The sequence below is a fragment of the Hemiscyllium ocellatum genome, chromosome 25 (genome assembly GCF_020745735.1).
Source record: "Hemiscyllium ocellatum isolate sHemOce1 chromosome 25, sHemOce1.pat.X.cur, whole genome shotgun sequence".
Taxonomy (NCBI): domain Eukaryota; kingdom Metazoa; phylum Chordata; class Chondrichthyes; order Orectolobiformes; family Hemiscylliidae; genus Hemiscyllium; species Hemiscyllium ocellatum.
The window spans coordinates 26,720,381-26,737,440 of record NC_083425.1 but is presented as its reverse complement, the minus strand read 5'-3'; the positions used below and the strand labels follow the sequence as shown (position 1 = coordinate 26,737,440).

The 17,060-nt window shown below is 39.3% G+C and overlaps 1 protein-coding gene across 2 annotated transcripts in view; it reads left to right on the top strand.

Annotated features, from left to right (window-relative positions):
- The window catches only part of dus1l (dihydrouridine synthase 1-like (S. cerevisiae)), a 60,146-nt gene extending 47,554 nt beyond the window's left edge, over positions 1–12,592 (top strand). For both annotated transcript variants that reach the window (XM_060844516.1, XM_060844517.1), the window contains exons 12-14: positions 340–377; positions 10,042–10,117; positions 10,555–12,592. In XM_060844516.1, coding sequence (XP_060700499.1) covers positions 340–377; positions 10,042–10,117; positions 10,555–10,664 — 224 coding nt within the window. In that variant the 3' untranslated portion in view covers positions 10,665–12,592. The remainder of the gene's footprint in view (positions 1–339; positions 378–10,041; positions 10,118–10,554) is intronic.
- Positions 12,593–17,060: the final 4,468 nt, after the last annotated feature.

Sequence of the window (17,060 nt, the reverse complement as noted above, 5' to 3'; positions counted from 1 at the left end):
GATGTGTAGGTTAGGTGGATTAGCCATGGTAAATGCAGAGTTACAGGGATAGGGTCAGAAGGTGAGTCTGGGTGGAATGATCTTTGGTGAGTCGATGTGGACTTATTGAGCCAATGACCTGTTTCCACAACGTAGAGATTTTATAAAGAAAAAGTATTCCATCAACTATATAATTGAGATGTTCAGTTATCTTCAACATAGTATATTAATGATTATTGGAAGAATTAGCAAACTCTTGTGTCCGAGGTCTGCTTAATCCTTTTCCAAACATTTTGTGAAATTAAAAGTGAGTGTGATCAAATTTTTTTTAATTAACTTAAACTTTTTTTTTATTTTCAGCTAAATATGTGAAATGTGAACAGTGTGGAAACCCAAAGGTAAATTTGTGCTTGTTCATGTAGTGTGCAAGTTCGTGGCCAGAATCTAATCAGAGTAGCCTCTAATTCTGTAGGAGATAGGCATAGTGAGTAATGTCCCTAGTTCAAAGTCAGAAATTTCAGGTTCTAAGTCCCACTCCAGGACTTGATGATGGGAAGGTATGTTCATGATGTGGCCAAACAGGTTGAGTATCACCTTGTAAATCTTTTGAACATATTCCAATGTCACGCACTTAAGAAGGGGAGAAACTCTTGGTCAACCAACTATGAAAAACAATGGTAGATCACTGCAGTCACTTATCCAGCAAAGCCATAGACTAACACAGAAGTCCATGGTCATCAATACCTTTTCAGAGCATGGTGCTTGAAGAGTGATAGAATCATTAAACCTAAAATATGCCTCGAATGGTAAATTCATTCTATGTTGTATCGAAAAAACTGTAAGTTGGGTTTTCTTCTATATCCTCCGTAGGCTGCTGTGATCCATTGCTTTAGTAGAAACATCTGTTTGTTTCAGAACTGGAATTAAAAAAACTGAGAACGTGAGAAGCATTAGATCTGTTAGGTCTGCTGAATGTAAACTTCAGAAACAGTAACAGCAAATCATAATTGCAAATACTTCCACTTCTTTGTTGTAGACTGTCTAAAGGCAACAGATTAATTTAACTTTGCTTTTCATAAGTGTTAATTTAAATGTCTGTGCCATCTATCAGAATCTTGGTATCTTATTACCTTGTTGCTGCGAGAATACTTTTGGGCCCAGATCATCTAGTCTCTGTATGGTGAGAAGGGACTCCCTGGAAATCCTGGTGCCACTGACTCTGCAAGAATCACCAGACTAATTTAAATTTCTGTTGGGTGATTCCTCAGCTCCCTGTGATCCTACATAAATCATTCCAACTTGAAATTAGAGTCTGAGGAAATTCCATCTTATGTACCTGGATTGTTACACAGAGAATATGAGACAGCTTAAGGTCAAATCTAACTCCTGTATAATTATACAACTGACCCTCCCAATACCCTAACCCCTCAAATCTTCCCAAACTTACCTTAACCACCATGCTACCCTCATTCACTAATACACCAAAAAGCTACTAAAAATGTCCCAACACTTTTCAGGATGCAGCAGCTGGTAATGCAAAAAGGGGAGCACAGTTTGTCTTTCCTTTGACATTCTGTGCTATGAAGAATTTTGATGCATGTTTCAAAAGAGGCTGGGTTCAGAACTCCTCCCAGAACTGTGCAGCTGTGACACTGGGAGCAGAGTGGCAGCCACTTCTAAAAATATTGGGCCTAAAATCTAATGAAAAGAACTGCTAACCAATAGGGCAAGCTTTTCTTACCAATTAACCTTCGTATGAGTTCAGGAATTTGTTTAGTTTGGTAACAGTACTTCACATTTCGCCTCCAGTGACTGAGAGTTGATCCTTTGGGAAATTGAATCATTCAGACTGTGGACGTCCCACATTTCATCTGTTGTCTGCAGCAACTCAGCTGACCACAATTAACGTGACGCCTGAGGAACTACAAATGCCCTCAGAGTTCTTGAGTTAGGGAGGGAAACATTAGCTAGGTTTCTTTATGTCCATCTGCTAGCAAGTTACTGCTGCTTGAATATGTCGCTATGTGGCAGGTGTGTGAAGACAAGAATAATGGAAGTTTTTTGGGGTATTGCAAGAAAGCTGCTGTCTCTCGAGGTACAGTCAGTTAGGAGTTAAGTGTATCAGAGCATCACATGAGAAAATGGGCAAGAGGCTATTTAGAAAAAAATTTACAACTTTTATGTAACCAGCTATTCATGTCTGCAAATGCCTTTGACTCACAAATAAAAAGCTAAATGTTGAGTACCCATTCAGTAAGTTAAAGTATCTTATGATTGTATTTTTATTCTTTCATTAGAGAAGGGATAGACATTTATAATCTGTGGGTTACACTTGGTCCTTCTGACTCACTGAACTGCTTTCGGCTCTGTTTTGGTCACCAGTTTTCAATGCTGCTGCTGCTATGTTCCTTCTGCTGAATAAAATCTTCTCCATCTCTCCATTCTGAGTTCACCTTCTCCAGTTTCCAAACTTGACTTCCACAAACTAACCTTCCTGCTCCTTTAGGTATTCTTGGTTAATTGACATCATAAGATTTAGGATAACTATGGAAAAGGATGAGGAACAGTCCTGAGGAGGGGTGATTATCTGGAGGAAAGCCGGGAGGGCAAGTGAGTTGGCTCAGCGGTTAGCAGTACTGCCTCACAGAGCCAGGGACCCGGGTTTAATTGCAGCCTCAGGTGACTGTCTGTGTGGAGTTTGCACGTTCTCCCCACATCTGTGTAGGTTTCTGTTAGTGTGCTGGTTTCCTGCCACAGTCCAAAGATGTGCAGGTTAGGTTGATTATCCAGAGATGTGCAAGCTAGATGGATTAGCCATGTAAATGTGGGGTCATGTGGCAAAGATGGGGGAGCTGCTTCCGGGTAAGGTGTTCATTGGAAGATTGTTGCAGATTCAATGGGCCAAATGGCCTCTTTCCACACTGTAAGGGTTTTGTGAACTTTATTGGAATAAGAATGGATCTTGGAGTTAAAAGGCGACAGAGAATTCAGTAACTGAATAATGGGCTACTGTCAAAGAAGAGTAAGTTCAGATATATTCCTTTGAAAGACAAAGGTAGAGCAAACAAATCACAGCTCCCTAAATGACAAAACAGATATTATCATTGAAGATATCTGGAACAAAATGTAATTGAGAGCCAGGCAGAATACAGAATGCTCGGAGAGGATATACAAAAACAAATAAAGGAAGCAAAGAAGGGTTATGTAGAGACTGGCGGCCAATAAGAGAGAGAATTGTAAAGTCTTCTACAGGCAAATAAACAGTAAAAAGGTGGTAAAAGGAGGAATGGGATCAAATTTACACGTGCAGGCAGGGACATAGGTGCGAAATACATTCATCTGGTAATTCAGCTATCTTTGCCAAGGAAGAAGATGCTAACTGGACCATGGTGAAACAGGTGATAATTTATCAATTAAAAGGATTTAAAATTGATTAAAAAAAATTTTGGACAGGCTGTCTGTATGTGAAGTTGACAAGATAGCAGGATTACGTGAGATATGACCAACGATACTGGGGGAAGTGAGAGTGGAAATTGCTGAAGTATTGGCCATAATTTCTCAGGTTATGAGGTGTTCATAATAGTTAGGAAACAAGAAAAGGTGAAAGGGATCACATTTTTGGTTAAGGTGGATATTGCAGTGTTAATAAAGGAAGATATTCAAGAGGACAGTGTCAAATTGACTAGAGCTAAGGAACAAAGAGTGCAATTAAATTGCTCAGTATAATCAATAAATCACCAACTCGTGGAAACAATGTGGAGGAACAAAACTGTAAGGAACTTACCAAGGTATAAACATCATACAGTAGTTATAATAGAACATCTTAATTACCCAAATGCAGGCTGGGTAATGGTTGTCTAAAAGATAGTCAGAGGCAAGTTTTCTTAGATTGTGTCCAGTCCAGCAAGAGAGGAGGCTCTGATAGATTAGTAAGTTTACAGGGGACACAAAAATTGGTGATGTGGTAAATAGCAAGGAGGAAAGCTTAGATTACATGGCAGTATAAGCAGGCTGATCAAATGAGCCGACCAAGTTTAATCCTGAAAATTGTCAGGTGATGCATTTTGGAGCATAGAGTATAAGAGAAAGGAGGTTTATATAATTCACTAGTTTGGCCTCAGCTGGAGTGTTATGTGTAGTCCTGCACACCTCACTTTGAGCAAGGATGTGAAAGCATTGGAGAGAGTGCAGAGCAATTTGAGATGTTTCCTGTGTTGAGGAACTTTGGGCAAGTTAGGTGTGTTTTCCTTTTAGGAGAAGGTTGAGAGGAAATTTGATAAGTTTTCAAAATCATGAGTGCTTTGGACATCTTAGTTTCACAATTAGGAAACGTTTTTCCCTATCAAGAGCAACCGAGTACAGGTTTAAAGAAAGTGAAATTTCCTTTAGAAAGTCTCAATTGACCGTGTCTCAACCATGCTCTAGATTCTTCCTTCTCACTGCGTGAAAAGGTTTTTCCTCATGCCGCCATTGATCTTTTATCAATTATGTTAAATGTGTTATTTGGTTCGTGATGTTTTTGCCTATGACTACAGCTTCTCATTATCTGCTCAATCCAGACTGTTCATGATTTTGAGCACCCCTCTCATGACCTTCTCCGAAGGAAACAAAAACCTTTTTTTTCACCCAGCATGGTTTAAGCTCTGAAATGCACTGTGTAATGGAAACAGGTTGAGTTGAAGCATCCAAAACAGGATGTCGCTTTTACTTGTAAAGGAATAATGTGCAGGGTTATAGGGAGTAGGCAGGAGAATGACATTGTGAAAAGCTTATTTGTAATGCCAGTACAGTCACAATGGGCCAAATGACTACCTCCTGTCCTGTTTTGATTCTGTGAAATTGCTGTTATAATCTAGATCTGGAAGGTTAAAGTACCAAGAGTTTTAATCAATGTATTTTGAAATTTAGTCAAAAAAAATCCAATTTATTGAAGGTTAGAAACCAACTTAAATATTAGTCTGATTTGTAACTCTGGAGGTTGGTATGGAGAACAGTATACATGTACCTTATATTGCTTTTTAGCCATGGCTTCCTACATTTCATGTAGTTAAATACAAATTGCCACATGGCATTTATATCAGTGGATCCTCACACGCATGAACGTGCTTCTTTAAGAGGCAGTTTTATGAAGCTGTGCTACGGAAAACAAGCTTCGTTAGTTGGCATTGCAATGAGATAATTCAGACATGCACTGCTGTAATTTTCTGTCCGAATTTTATAATGACTGGAAGTCTTGGGCAGTGTGCACTTGAATTTCTGATTAGTGTTGCCAGCAGGTGTATTTCTCTGCTAGCAGTACAGACCCTATAAAATTACTCCTGCTTAGTGTCATCATCATCATCCATATTATTACCTGTTGTGTTGAAATGGCAGGTGATCAGAGCAAAATGAACAATAATGATTCTGAACAATATCTTAAAATTAAACACATGAAGTTATCAAATGGTCGGCTTGTGAGGACAGCTTATGATGTCTGTGCTATAAACACATAATGACAAGGTCTCTATTAATTCTACCTGCAAGGCAGTTACGTGGTGAATTTGTATTTTTTTTTACAAAGACTTATTGTCTTGGTATGACAGCTTAAAATGACAAGCATTTTTTCTTAATTTTAGTGCCAGTTCGAGGCACATAAGCCCCAGAGATCTTTATATCTGTCATTATAATGTATTGATATAATTAATTTACACATCAAAGGTGAACAAAAGGGGAAGAATTTTAATTACTAACCTTAGGTTTGTTCATCCATTCTTTAAATTTAGATCATCCTCCACATAAAAAACTTCTCCCCTTCAACCTATGTCAATTCTCCTGTGACTTCGTCCAGCCAGTTAATAACTTGTCCTGATATGAAGGGCAAGTTCATTTCAAACACTGAGTAAGCCTGTATCAAAATTGGATGATTTGATATTTAAAATTACTAATGCAGCATTGGATCAACACAGGGTCAGTGGAAAGGTACATCAGATGGTGTGTAAGAGGCAGCTGATTACTGAAGTCTGTCGCCCAGCTGTCAGACAGTCGAAAGTGACTGACGACTTGTCCACTTTTAGAGAACTCTTGGGGATTTAATATTATGCAGTTTGTGGACTTTGTTCTGCTAAACTAAGTCACTGTTGATGGCTAATTAGCCACTGGAAGGAAGCTGCCTAGGAGGTAAGGTTCTTTCTGCGATGGTTAGGTAACTGCAAATTACTGCCACTACTAATAGGCTAGTCCTAGCTGGGCAAGCATCAGGAAGCTATAGAAACTCCAGAACTATATCTCCAGACACCTGGTGTTGCTGGACCAAAATTCACTGCGTTTGAGTGAATCGATGCCTTGCTAAGGAAAAATGGCAGTCACCAAATTTAAATGGTTTTCCATTGGAGACTTTTACCAGGCTAGAGCTTATGATGCAAAAGAAAATAAATATTTAAAACTTTTGATGCAGCTTACTATTAGTACAGGATTGGGTGGTAAATTGCATCACTGATTTGAACCTTTTGTTTTATAAATAAAATTTGAGTAAATTTTATTCTCATTCAGTTGAGTGAAACTAGCACTGGAAATTTGAGCATTTCTCATTTTGGACACTGTGTTAACAATAGGAATTCTTGGGTCAGTCATGGCATGGTTACGTTTAAGTTAGCGCCATAAAACATAAGAACAGAACTCGGCTGTTTGTCCCCTCGAGCCTGCTGTGCCATTCAGTAGGATCATTCCTGACTTCCACTTCCCTGACTTTCCTCACAACCCTTGATACCCCTACTGATCAAGAGTCTGTCTATCTTAGCCTAAAATATACTTAAACACTCTGTCCCCACAACTCTCTGACAGAGAGTTCAAAAGACACTCAACCTCTGAGAGAAGAAATTCTTTCTCATCACAATCTTAAATTGGCACCCCTCAATTCTGAGACTATGCCCTCTGGTCTTCCCCTCTGGTGAGGGGAAACATCGTCTCAACATTTACCATGTCAAGCTGGGTATGTCTTAAAGAGCTCACCTCTCATTCTTCTGAATAGGGTGGCAACCTAATAGAGTCATAGAGATGTACTGCGTGGAAACAGACCCTTCGGTCCAACCCATCCATGACGTCCAGCTATCCCAACCTAATCTAGTCCCACCTGCCAGCACCCGGCCCATATCCCTTCAAACCCTTCCTATTCATATACCCACCCAAATGCTTCTTAAATGTTGCAATTGTACCAGCCTCCACCACTTCCTCTGGCAGCTCATTCCATACACATTCCACCCTCTGCGTGAAAAGGTTGCCCCGTAGGTCTCTTTTATACCTTTCCCCTCTCACCCTAAACCTATGCCCTCTAGTTCTGGACTCCCCAACCCCAGGGAAAATACTTTGCCTATTTACACTATCCATGCCCCTCATAATTTTGTAAACCTCTATAAGGTCACCCCTCAGCATCAAACGCTCATGGAAAACAGCCCCAGCCTGTTCAGCCTCTCCCTATAGCTCAAATCCTCCACTCCTGGCAATATCCTTGTAAATCTTTTCTGAATCCTTTCAAGTTTCTCAACATATTTCTGATAAGGAAGGAGAGCAGAATTGTGCACAATATTCCAACAGTGGCCTAACCGATGTCCTGTACAGCCGCAACATGTCTTCCCAACTCCTGTACTCCGTACTCTGACCAATAAAGGAAAGCATACCAAACGCCGCTTTCACTATCCTATCTACCTGGGACTCTACTTTCAAGGAGCTATGAGCCTACACTCCAAGGTCTCTTTGTTCAGCCACTCTCCCTAGGACCTTACCATTAAGTGTATAAGTCCTGCTAAGATTTGCTTTCCCAAAATGCAGCATCTCACATTTATCTGAATTAAACTCCATCTGCTACTTCTTAGCCCATTGGCCCATCTGTTCATAAGACAATCCCTGCATGTTGACCCTCATCCAAGTGAATCGTCTCTGAACTGCCTCCAATGAAATGATAACTTGCTCGAAATAAGGGCACCAAAACTGCTCTCAGTACTCCAGATGTGGTCTCACCAGTGCCTTATACAGTTGCAATAAGACTTCCTACTCTTATATTGCAATGTCCCTGAAATAAAGGCCAACATTCCATTAGCCTTCCTGATTACCTGCTGCATTTGTGTGCTAGCTTTGTGTTTCCTGCATAGATCCCTCCCACCCCAGTTCCTTTGTATTGCAGCTTTATGCAAATTTTTCTCCATTTAAACAATAGTTTTGTTCTCCCTTCCAAAATGAACAACTTCACATTTTCCCATATTGTACTCAATATACCAAATTGTTGTCCACTCACTTCACCTATCCATAGCTCTCTGTAAACTGTTTGAACCATACCCTCACAATCTGCCTTTCCACCTGTTGGAGCTTCACCTATAGTTGAAGCTTTCTTATCTCGGCCTAAATTCAGTTCTTTACCCCGTTCTTTGCATTTATTTACATGGGTTCTGTGGATCTTTGCCTGGCTGCTAAGCCCAATCCTAGAGTGACATCTCTGACCACACATGTAGCAAGTGTTCCTGGGAGGTGGAATGGTCCTTGCACTTGAGATTGCTATGGAGATGATACCATTGAATGACAAGAGACCATGGTTAGATTTATTTATTGGAGAGGCCTTTGCCTATCACTTGTGTGGTATAAACGTTCCTTGCCCCTTGTTAGCCCATGCAGATCTTGCTGTATTTAGATACGAACAGCTTTGGTATCCTGGGAGTCACCAATAGTGTTGACCATTATGTGATCAGCAATGCATATCATACTTCAGGGGATCATGAAAGGTCATTGATGAAGCAGCTGAAGATGGTTGGACCTAGAACACTGCCCTGATGAACATTTGCAGTCATGTATTTGAGATGAGAGAATGGACCTCCAACAACTACATTTATCCCCTTTTGTACTCAAAATATCTCTAAACTGTGGAGAGTATTCACACTCGCTTCCTTTCTGGAGCTCAGCTATTTTATCCAGGTTTGAGCCAAGCTGTAACAAGATGAGGAGCTGAGTGTCGGTGAATATGTTATTGCCAGAAAAAAAGTATGACTAGATGGCACTGTTGATGACCACTCCTTCTTTACTAATGATGGAGTAATATTTGGCTGGATTGGATTTGTCCTGCATTTGCGTACAAATTGTCAGATAGATGCCAGTGTTGCAAACTGTATTAGAACAGCTTAACTAAAGCTGTGGCAAGTCCTGAAGCACAAGGGTTCAGTACAATTGCTGGAATGCAGTAGCCAGTGCCTTACGCTGTTTCTTGATATCATGTGCAGCAAATCAAATTGCTGAAGACGGGCATCTGAGAGACTGAATTTGTGGAGGAGGCAGAGATGAATCATACTTGTTTTCCCTGTATTGCATTATCCTGCGTGATCACATTGCTACTGAAAAATGGAAGAATGGACCACTCACACACTAATATTTCACCAGCATGAATATCTGAAAAGCACATTTTGTACTGAACAAAAATCAATTTCTATATGCATTTTTATAATTTCTACAAAGGTGGCAGAAGAAATTACATACAGTCCACACCAATTCTTCACAGTTCCTCCTGAAGCAGAATGGAAAGCATGTACTGCCTATGCAGAGTATATGAATCAACAGGAACCTCAAAGATTACTTTAAATGCTGCACTTATTATGTGCTGTGAAGATTATCATCCTTTACTTTTTATTTTTGTTTGCACCATTCTAGCTTTACATGTTTGAATGTATCCCTGAATACATTTGAAGGGTGAGCTGATTAGGAATTTAACCTCAACTTTTTAAGTCCACACTACTACTCACTTTGATGAGTTTAATACTAGAGCAGTCAAAATTCTGAATATTCCAAAAGTTGAATACATTTAAAGGCAAGATCTCGACTTAACTTCTTGGATATGGATTTATGAGACACTCTTTAATATATAATGAAGTTTGCTTAGAATTACACCAAAAAACCTTTCTATTTGTCAAAAGCAGGTTTCTTGTTTAACGTTAATAATTCCTAATTAGATGAAAACAATATTGCAATAAATACTGAAAGTACATTGTATTTTTAATGTATGTTTTTTGAGACTTTGTGCTTATACACTTTTTATCTGATATTCTGCAGGGGACTAAATGCATCTTCAACTTGTGCCGTGGGTGCTGCAAGAAAAAAGCTTTCAAAGAGCTGGCTGATTGCACAGGTCAGTAACAGTTATGACGTAGGTATAACATTGTGAACCCTCTTACATGAAATATAAAAATGGAAGTGCTTAAAATGCTCAGCAGTTCAGGCAGCATCTGCGAAAAGGGCAGCTTAACATTTCAAGTGGAGCAGGAGAACATGCCTGAATGGTGACTGAAGACAAGGGTTATGATCCCAGACAAAATCATGTTTTTTTTAAAACAAGGTGATCTTTCACTGAAACATAAGCATGCAATGCTGCAGACCTAGTTTTAACAATAAAGCACATGTTTATTATACCAAAGAAGTAAAATAAAGCTATTTATGTGGTAACAATTTGAAAGATTACAAAACACTGTAAAAATACAGTAGTCCATCTGTTATATCTATAGGTTTGACATAACTTTAAATTGCATATATTATGACTAAACCTGTTGGGTTTTTTTTTATTGGTAGGTCATGGATTACTCTTCAAAACTAAACATGAAAAGAGATTGAAATGGAAATTATTGGAAGAAGGAATACTGGAGAATGGAGACAAAATTCATGAGCATTTGGATCAATGAAGAAATCATTCTCAACAAATGATTGGGTGATGTTTCAAATGCACACCCAATTATATTCACACGCATGCACACACACTTATACATGAACACAGACACACTCAAATATAGGTATTTATCCACAGGGCTCAAGGTGACATTTCTTTGGTTAAGTGTTAGTTATTTTTTGAATTCCACTCAGAAGTATTCCAATCAATTGGCAATATTTTACTAGTTATGATTACAGCCCAGTATTTTCATATAAGAATTGGCTTATTTTGGCACCTTGGTGGCCCACGCTGATTTTAATGTATGACTTATATTGTAGTGCTGACATTTATCCATGGTAGCATAATCACAAACAAAAATATGCTTTCCATGACAACATTAAATGTCCTCTTTCTCTGAATACAGAAGGTACACCATTCGATCAGTATTTAGTAAGGAGTATACGAGAATGATAAAGGGGAAAAGGTAATTACAAATGCAGATAGCACAAATCTGGTAAAAGTTAAAAATTGCACGACACCTGGTTATAGTCCCGGTTGTGTGGTTTTTGACTTTGTCCACCCCAAACCAGTCCAACACCGGCACCTCCACATCCTGGTAAAAGTTGTAAATTTCTCCCAGGTCCTACTGCCTCATAGATTTCATTTGATTATCTTGAATGTTTTACAGCGAGGAAGGGATTTTAATACATGTATTTTATAAACAATGTTCGCCACAAAAAAAATTGTAAAACAAAGTAGACCCAAAAGCATTTTTTTAAAAAGTAGTCAATTCTAATATTCTCTTATTTTTGCCTTTGGAGCTTCAGTCCTGCAAAGAGTTGTCAGTGCTTACACTGTGAGACACCCACACTGCTTTTAGAAATTGTATTAATCTCTATTTTGCTGAGTACATACGATTGTGTGTACCAAATTTACTGACCTGAGAAAAAGCTACTTAGGAACCTTATCAAAATTACGGTACTGAATGGAAGTATGAATGTTTGAATCCAATGGTTGTTTTTCCTCACCTTTGCACATGGAAAGTGAAATACTGAGACAGGTTCATGAATTGCCTTGGTCACAATAATGGAAAGATTATTTGTCAACAATCTGCTAAATTTTACTGGTGAACTTTAAAGGATCAAATTTGAAATTTGTGGTTGCTTCAATATGCAACAAAGAAATGCAAATGTCTTTTAAAACTAAGTATGCAGCATTAAATTATTCTGAATTCATTTACCGTTACAGCAATTAGAGTAATCTGTAAAGCATATGCAATCATTTCAAATAAAATAAACTTTAATGTATTTAATAGATGACAGCTGAGTGAATTAATGACTCCCCGTAATAATATGTATGGTTGAGGGAAATTAACATAGTTTACCCTTTAAGAATGTCTCCTTGCTATATTCTGATTTTTGTTTTAATTAAATTATATTTGATTCACAAGTGAATAACATTGCTAGTCATGGCATCAAATTGGGTCAATACTTCCCTGTGCTGGAACTAACTTCTGTTTAACTGCAATTTAGTGCATGCTGATTAGCTCATTTTTATCCAGTTGCCTGTTAAGTATTAAGTGCAGCATCAGTGTTAGGGAACAGTAAAGCAATCATGTAGTTTCATTGCATTGGTAATACAGGTACTCCTATTACTAGCCATAACACTCAATGGTCTGCAGTGGTTTGTTCTTTACTATTAAATAATAACTAGCAGTGTAGAAATGCATAATGTTCTCGATAGAAGCAATATGCTCACAAATTCTTGGAGGATGAAATTGGCCAATGATAGTCATGCAAAACCCACTAATAGTGAATTAGAAAATAAAATTGAGTAACCATTTTGCTTCCACCTATTTTGCATTTTCACTATTGATCACTTGCCACTGAATTCCCAAACCCTCACCCAAAAAAACCCAGAAATTTCCCACTCCCCACTAAATTATTCATTGTGTCCTGGCCCTATACGGTTAGATGGATACATTGAGCACTAGGACTTTGAGGAAAATAGAGGGATCTTATTGGAACTGCATCCGAGGTATTTTGAATATTGCCATTAAATAACAGCTGATGTAAGGAAACCTAAAACTGGTTTCCTGATTTCAAGCACTGCTGTAACCAGCTTTTAAATGATATTTTCTGTAAAAGATTTGAGGAAACATTTTGTCAGACTAGCAACTGTTGAATGGCAAATTTATAATTTTGGTGATAGTATTTTCCTTGGAAATATTTAATAAAGCTTAAGTTTTGTGTATAATTATTCATTTACTTGAATTTTTATTTTTATTCAATTTTTGTAAAATTTAAAGCTGCTAGAGCAGAGTAACATGGAGGACGTTAGGGGGATAGGCAATTGAGATGCCATCAAAGATTTAAATAGAAGAATGAAGAACATGAAATACACATTACAGATATAGGACACATCAGTTTTTAGAATCCCAACTGCCTCCCTTTTTTTCTGCATTCAGCATTACCCTCTGTTTGCTGCTACTGCCTAATGTGCTGAACTAACTTCCCCTTAAACACAGCTTTCATGTGAGCTATTCTCTGTTGCACTTTACTCCACATTCTCGAATAAGTAACTTATTCTGACTTCCTACTTAATTTCTTAGTGACCGTCTTGTTGAGGGACTCTAACTTTATTCTTTCCACAAGTGAGAAAACACTGTGTAGAGCCTATTAAAACACAATACAACACAACACAACACAGGAACAGGCCCACCAAACCTGTGCCGATTCCTAATCCTTATTTGGACCTGCTACTTATTGCCCATGTACAGTTTCTATCTCTCTGTTTGCTTCCTGTTCATGTGCCTATCAAGATATACCTTAAATGTTGCACTGCCATTGGAGATGCTTCCACCATCTCCAATGGCAGTGCATTCCAGGCACCCACCACCTTCTGTGTGAAAAATGTTCCCTGCACTTCCTTAAACTTTCCCCTCTCGCCCTGAACCTGTGCCCTCTTGTAGCTGACCTTTCCACCCTGGGAGGAAACCTCTGACTGTCACCCTACCTATGCTCCTCATAATTTTGTAGATCTGTATTGGGTCTCTCCTCAGCCTCTGTCTTTCCAGTGAAAACAATTCCAGTTTATCCAACCTCTCCTGATGACTAAAATCCACCAGACCAGGCAGGAGCTTGCTGAATCTCTGTACCCCCTCCAAAGCATCCACATTTTTCTGGCAATCAGAACTGCATACAATATGGCCCTAAACAAAGGTTTGTACAGCTGTAACATAACTTGCTAACTTTTATATTTGATTGCTTAATGAAGGCAAGTAGGAAGGCAGATGAACTCAGGGCATGGTTAGGAACATGGGACTGGGATATCATAGCAATTACAGAAACATGGCTCTGGGATGGGCAGGACTGTCAGCTGAATGTTCCAGGATAAAATGCTATAGAAAGGGAGGCAAAAGAGGAGTAAGTTTGCAGATGACACCAAAATTGGATGTGTAGTGGACAGCGAAGGGGGTTACCTCCGATTACAACAGGATCTTGACCAGATGGGCCAATGGGCTGAGAAGTCGCAGATGGAGTTTAATTCAGATAAATGCGAGGTGCTGCATTTTGGGAAAGCAAGTCTTAGCAGGACTTATACACTTGATGGTAAGGTCGTAGGGAGTGTTGCTGAACAAAGAGACCTTGGAGTGCGGGTTCATAGCTCCATGAAAGTGGAGTCGCAGGTAGGTAGGAGAGTGAAGAAGGCGTTTGGTATGCTTTCATTTATTGGTCAGAGTATTGAGTACAGGAGTTGGGAGGTCATGTTGCGGCTGTACAGGACATTGGTTAGGCCACTGTTGGAATATTGCGTGCAATTCTGGTCTCCTTCTATCGGAAAGATGTTGTGAAACTTGAAAGGATTCAGAAAAGATTTACAAGGATGTTGCCAGGGTTGGAGGATCTGAGCAACAGGGAGAGGCTGAACAGGCTGGGGCTGTTTTCCCTGGTGTGTCAGAGGCTGGGAGGGTGACCTTATAGAGGTTTACAAAATTATGAGGGGCATGGATAGGATAAATAGGCAAAGTCTTTTCCCTGGGGCTGGGGAGTCCAGAACTAGAGGGTATACGTTTAGGGTGAGAGGGGAAATATATAAAAGAGACCTAAGGGGCAACTTTTTCACACAGAGGCTGTTATGTGTATGGAATGAGCTGCCAGAGGATGTGATGGAGCCTGATACAATTGCAACATTTAAGAGGCATTTGGATGGGTATATGAATAGGAAGGATTTGGAGGGATATGGGCCAGGTGCTGGCAGGTGGGACTAGATTGGTTTGGGATATCTGGTCGGCTTGGACGGGTTGGACCGAAGGGTCTGTTTCCATGCTGTACATCTCTATGACTCTAAGTGTGCTGTATGCCTCCTTGACAACCTGATCCACCTGTGTTGCCACTTTCAGGGATCTGTGGACCTATGTGCCCAGATCATTCTATATGTCAATTCTCCTAAGAATTCTGCCATTTATTGTATCATTCGCACCGGGATTTGATCTTCCAAAATGCATCACCTCACATTTGTCTGGATTAAACTCCATGTGCCATTTTTCTGCCCAAATCTGCAATCTATCTATATCCCGCTGTATCTTTCGACAATCCTCCTCACTGTCAGCAACTCTGCCAATTACTAATCAGACAACCTACATTTTCCCCCAGATCATTTATATGGATATTACAAATAACAAAGGTCCCAGCACTGATCCCTGCAGAACACGCTCATTCCTGACCTTCATTCCAAAAAAGCACCCTTCCACCACTACTCTCTTATATGACCAAACTAGTTTTGTACCCATCTAGCCAGCTCACTCCAGATCCCATGAGATTGTACCTTTGCTTCCAGCCTACTATGAGGTACATTATCAGAGGCCTTACTAAAGTCCATGTAGATAACATCCACTGCTCTCCCCTCATTAATTATTCTTGTCACCTCCTGGGTAAAAAAAATGTAATCAAGTTGGTGCAACATGGCCTGCATAAACCTTGCTGCCTATCACTAACAAGTCCATTTGCTTCCAAATGTGAATAAATCCTGTATCTCACCATGTTCTCCAACAGCTTCCCCACCACTGACGTCAGGCTCACCGGCCAGTAATTATGTGGATTTTATCTATTACCCTTAAGAAAGGAACGACATTGGCTATTCTCCAGACCTCTCACCTGAGACCAAAAAGAATGCAAAGATATCTGTTACTGCCCCAGCTATTTCCTCTCTCGCCTCCCACAGTATCCTGGGATGGTCACATCTGGCCTTGTTGACCTTATGTATTTCAAGACACCCAACACTTTCTTCTTCATTATGTTGACCTGCCTGAGAGTATTCACATACTTTTTCCTGAGCTCACATCCGTCTCTGGTGAACACCGGTGTAAAGTACTCATTAAGGATCTCACCTATTTCCTCTGGCCCCAAACATAACCACACTCCTTTATTCTTGAGTGGGCCCACTCTTTTCCTTGCTACTCTCTTGCACCAATCATATGTATAAAATGCTTGGTTGTTTCATAATTTTAAAGAACTTTATTGGGTCATCCCTTAGCATTGTACTTCCATAAGAAAAGAGACCTCGGCTGTTTCAATGATGGTAACAACCTTTTGGTTCTGGTATCATCCTTGTAAATCATCTTGAAACCCTTTCCAATGCCCTGTCTCTTTTATAATAAAGTGACCAGAACTCCAAGTCTGATATGAATAAGGTTTAATACAAATTTAGCATAAGATTTTTTTTCTTTTCCATTCTGTCCCTAGTACATGCTTTACTTTTATTGTGGCCATATTGACCTGTGTCACAAATTCAGTGATTTTTAAATTTAATATATGTGAATAAAAGTTCTTGTATTACATAATGCTTTTTACAACCATAGAAGATAGATCATGTAAAACACTCATCCCAAAGTGTTTTACAGCCAGTTATTTTTTTTTCTGAGTGTAGCCACTGATGTAACAGACTAAACATGGCAGACAATTTGCACACGGCAAGAACTCTCAAACAATGATCTGGTAATGACCAGATGATCTGATTTTGATGCTGATTAAGGGCTGAATGTTGAACTGATCACTGGATACATTTCATTCTTCTTAATCATGCCATAGAGATTTTATGTACATCTGAGAAGACAGCTGGGCCTGGGTTTAATGTCACAATGAAAGGAAAAAGACCATACTGTATTATTTAATTTTCTGTATTTTTGCTTGTGGACTAAAATTGCTGCAAATTTACAAATTGTGTACATTCTGTGAGGTCTTTATGCTGCTGCTTTATTCAAGCATTGGGGGGAAGCTGTTTATAGAGAGGCTGAAACCAGCTGGTGTATACAGATTGAGATTTGGCTGGAAACAAGTGACTGATTGGTTTGTGAAACTGTGACCAGTTATGAATGCCAATGGTTGTCAGCTAGGTGACAACCCTTGGGTATATGAACAGCTTGTGGATA